At 36.5% G+C, this 4,352-nt stretch overlaps 1 protein-coding gene across 3 annotated transcripts in view; it reads left to right on the forward strand.

Annotated features, from left to right (window-relative positions):
* The window catches only part of Ate1 (arginyltransferase 1), a 143,235-nt gene extending 139,484 nt beyond the window's left edge, over nucleotides 1-3,751 (forward strand). For 2 of the 3 annotated variants that reach the window (XM_010632762.3, XM_010632763.3), the window contains one exon: nucleotides 666-3,750. In XM_010632762.3, the coding sequence (XP_010631064.1) occupies nucleotides 666-844 (179 nt within the window). In that variant the 3' untranslated portion in view covers nucleotides 845-3,750. Of the gene's footprint in view, nucleotides 1-665 lie in introns of all 3 variants that reach the window. The other variant, XM_010632764.3, reaches the window with a different exon arrangement.
* The last annotated feature ends 601 nt before the right edge of the window (nucleotides 3,752-4,352 follow it).

The following is a 4,352-nucleotide window of genomic DNA, read 5'->3' on the forward strand; positions in this document are numbered from 1 at the left end:
AAAAAAAAAAAAAAAAAAAAAAAAAGGAGGAAAAGGCATAGATCGTTCACAAAACACTTTCCTTGTATCTCATTGGCCATAACTTGGTCATGAGGCCAGATGCACCTACCTGCAAGGAGTGGTGGGGGCCAGGCTTTCTGAGAAACTTATGTGATCCAATACAAACCAGGAGTTCTTTTATATGGAGGAAGAGGAAATCCAATGACAACAGCCACAGTGGCCTCTACCGTTCCTTAAGGTGCTGTGAGAAGCTGCATGGAGAACGTGAGCACCCATTGCCCAACCCCTGCTGATAGCTGCTGAGTCACCGGAAAGTGTCCTCGCCGAGATAAAACTTCAGACAGTGTGAGGGTACAGGTAGAAAAGCAAAGTAGATTTATGTCAGACTCTGGAAAGGTGCTGGAGAGATGTAAATTTTACTGTGTTTCAGAAAATTATAAAAGTATACAAGCTTTTCAGTTCTTTGTCTTGAAGTTCAGCTGTCTTCTTGGAGGATAGTTATTACTGCCCAGAAAGGCATTTGTTATTTTTTATCTCACTTGAGCATACTTTCCAGAGAGAGCCTGTTGATATATAATTATGTTTCAAATTGAATATTTTAAAATTAGGAAATGAAAAGTAGTCTGATACAAAACTGTTTTTAATCAGCATGTTTCTCATTGCAGTGGATGAAGGTCGCAGTAAGGAACCGGACCGAGTGCGGGTGTTTCACAAGAAAACCGTCATGCCTTACGGTGTTTATAAGAAATACCAAAAAGACCCAAGCGAGGAGGCCACTGTGCTGCAGTACGCAAACCTGGTGGGGCAGGCATGCTCTGAGAGGATGCTGCTGTTTAGAAACTGAAGCAAGCGGTGCCTCCCCCTGGGGGTTTGAACCCTGTGTCTGGGGCAGAGGCTGCAGCCACCCATGAAGTAGACTTGTCCAGTTTCACTGTCATACAGCTTTTCTAAAATACTTTATGGCAAGGTATTTGTGAGAATCTCATAGTTAATATAAAGATTTTAAAAATATATTATGACCAAGGCCAGTAATTGGGGTTTGTCATTTTGGAAGTTTGTTTGTAGAGCAAAACATGCTGAGCTTCTGTAGTTAATATTTTGGAAAGTAAAATTAAGATGTGACTCTAAGTAATATAATCATAGTCATACTATTATTGCTGTTAGAGAAATTCAAGCAGATTTTCCTCAGATCCATTAAGACCATGGTTTATCCTGGGAATCTTTAAATATAGGGAAGAAGGTGGAAAGTATGTTTCATCACTTAGAAAATTTGTCTTCACTAGAGAGCAAAACTGTGATCCTTCAATGTTCATTATTAAATTACTGCCAAATGTTATGTTGTGTAGTTTAATAGAGAATTTGAAAAAGAAAATACAAATACAATAAAGAGATCTGGTGTTTGTATCGGGTGTCCCTTTGTCCTGGCAGTTCTGTTCATGTCTGTCTTCTTGGTATCATTTTCCCTAGAAAAATTGCTACTAATGCTGCCATTTACTTTCAGAAGTATCTCAGTTTGGACAGTATAATGTGTAATTACACCAGTGATGTATTATTTGTTCTATTTCTAAAAATTTAAGAAACAATTTAAAAGAAAAATACTAAGTGTTGCCTTGGTCTGAGCCCCATCTAAAAGAAAGAGGCACTAAGAGAGAGGGAGGGAGGGAGGGAGAAAAGAAAGAAAGGGGCACTAATTTTTCATTCCTTAAAACTCAGGACACTTGTCTTTTGTTACTGATAAAAACAAGTTAATATCTAACTGCTTTTGTAGCTGTGCCACAAATCACATTTCAGTCAGTAGGAGTCATTCTGACCCAGGGCAAGATGAAAAGTCAGAGAATAGGTGCTATCCTTGGTAACATGAAGCAGAGCCAAGCCCCGCTTTCCCTCTCTCTTTGTGGAGCCTTCATCTGCTAAAGAGGCCTGTGGGCCCTGGGCTAGGTGTAAGTTTAGAACCAGACATATCAGCACTTGCTTACAGTCAGGTAGTGTTGGAAACAGGATAAAGAACAGGGGAGGAGGGCTATTTTCTTGTACTGTCTTACTTGGTCCTTTCTGCTGCCACCTACTTGGCCATTTACTCCACTGTAGTCCCCATTGTACCCATTCTTATGTTTTCTGTTGATTGATCTTTTTTAGAAACCATATTTTAAAACTACTGAATTTAAACTTTTTTCCAAAAGGCACTGAATTTCAATGGAACATTTAACAGTAACCATCCCTTTGTTAGAATACATCAAAGGATCATAAAATGAAGATTTAAAAAATGAAGTGTCTGTACATTCAGCTGTGCAGATTCATTCCATGGCAGAAAGAGACATCTACCATGTGCCAGAAACTTTAGTTAATGGGGATAGAAGACTGAAGAAAAACATTTTCTCTTATTACAAAGATTCTGTTTTCGAGATTTTGACCCATAAAGTAGTCTCTGAAGAGCATTTAAGAGACTAACTTGGAACTAGCTCCAGCATCTGTAGAACTTTCTTTCCCCCCCAAAATGAACGTGGTTTCATTTTATGATTTTTGTATGTAAAAATAATACTCACTGTAAACAGTTAAAGCTAAGAAGTAAAAGTAATTTGAAATCATACCATACCCAGCGAAATAAAAAGAACTATTAATGGCACCCCTCACAACTTTAATACAAATAAATTTATGCTATATTTTCTGTTTTGTTTTCCATAATAAGTTATGGATACATCTGAAATTTGACAGAAATTTTAAAATAAGATTGCAAAGAGAGTGGTAAATACTCTTAGTGTTATTAAAATAATTCTAGGATAGGGTCCGTGCTTGGCATCTTTGACATTGGGTGTCTGGGTTGCTGTCGATTGCATTTCATTTGTCTCTCATCTTTGTGATTAACATTTAGATGCGTATTCATAAAGATGGAGAGAAAACTTGAATCTAGCGTCTTAGCAGAACTCTAGTTTCTTCAGAATTCAGTTTTGGATTCCTTCAGAGGAAAATGATCATCTTGTCAGTGCACTGAGGTGCTGTCCGTGGGTTGGCTTCCTAGATTGGCTCCACCAAAGCCTCACAGTGACTTGGGCATGGAAATTCTTCCACTCAGTTGCTATATTCATATGAAAGTTTCTTTGAAACTAGTCGATCTTAGTAGTCCAGGTGTCTCTAGAGTTCCTTATTCTCTCAAGCCCTCACTAAACGAATGCTGGTGGTGGCCAGAGAAGGACATTCACCAGAAGTGGCCCAGCTTTGTCAGTTGATGCGCAGTCTGAGACCCAGGATTTCATAGTAATGGCTTTTATCTAAAGGAAAACGCATGAGAACCTTACAAAGACAGTTTATATCTTTTCAATGCAGGAAGCCTTGCATTTGCAAACTTAGTGTTTTATTTTCCTTCTGATTTGAATAAATTCAAACCTGCCTCCATGCCTTGGGAGCAAAGATGTAATCTTGATCCCCCAGGCTGTCATCTTTACTTAAATTATTTCAGTTCTCTGAGGTCTTAGTTATTTTTGTTAGGTGTAATATGAGCACTTTTTTATATTCTAAAAGAGAGGCTATTGCCAGATGAATATATTATTCATTTGATTGAAATTATTTAGATAAGAAATTATTACTGTTTTCTTTCAAACAGCATATCCTATTTTTCATCCACTTTGCAAATGCTAGTTTTGTGTGATTTCTTAACATATCAGAATCTTACTGTGTAAAAGAAACTTTCCAGATTTTTGAGTACTACATGATTTGAATTTTATAGACTGTGTTATTTCAGTATAAATAAAGGTGAAAGAGTATAAATACATTTATTATTGTTAAACATATGTATTATTGCTAACTTAAATAAAGTGGAAACAGTTGGAAAATGTTTGAATTGCAAGTTATTCAAATGTGTATTCTTTTTCTAAAGAAAACCAGTGATTTAAGACAAAACAAGTTTGATTGCATGTGATTTTTGTTTTCTCTTGTGTATGCTTTTTTTTTTTCAGCTTTAATTGAGTTTATTGGCACATTTTAGGGATACAGTACAGTTACATTATTATTGCTAATAAATAAAGTGGAAACAGTTGGAAAATGTTTGAATTGCAAGTTATTCAAATGTGTATTCTTTTTCTAAAGAAAACCAGTGATTTAAGACAAAACAAGTTTGATTGCATGTGATTTTTGTTTTCTCTTGTGTGTACTTTTTTTTTTTCAGCTTTAATTGAGTTTATTGGCACATTTTAGGGATACAGTACAGTTACATTCATTGTTGGGATCTTGTACCTCTACATGACAAGTCTTGATTCTCATTTTTTCCCCTTACCTCTGCCCTCCCTTCACCCCCTCCTCCCCTCCCCATCTACAAACACTTTATTTTCATCTTTTCATTCTCTCACATTTTTTTCTTT

Source organism: Fukomys damarensis, unplaced genomic scaffold (assembly GCF_012274545.1).
Source record: "Fukomys damarensis isolate Sample0158 unplaced genomic scaffold, DMR_v1.0_HiC HiC_scaffold_8, whole genome shotgun sequence".
NCBI classification, from domain to species: Eukaryota; Metazoa; Chordata; class Mammalia; order Rodentia; family Bathyergidae; genus Fukomys; species Fukomys damarensis.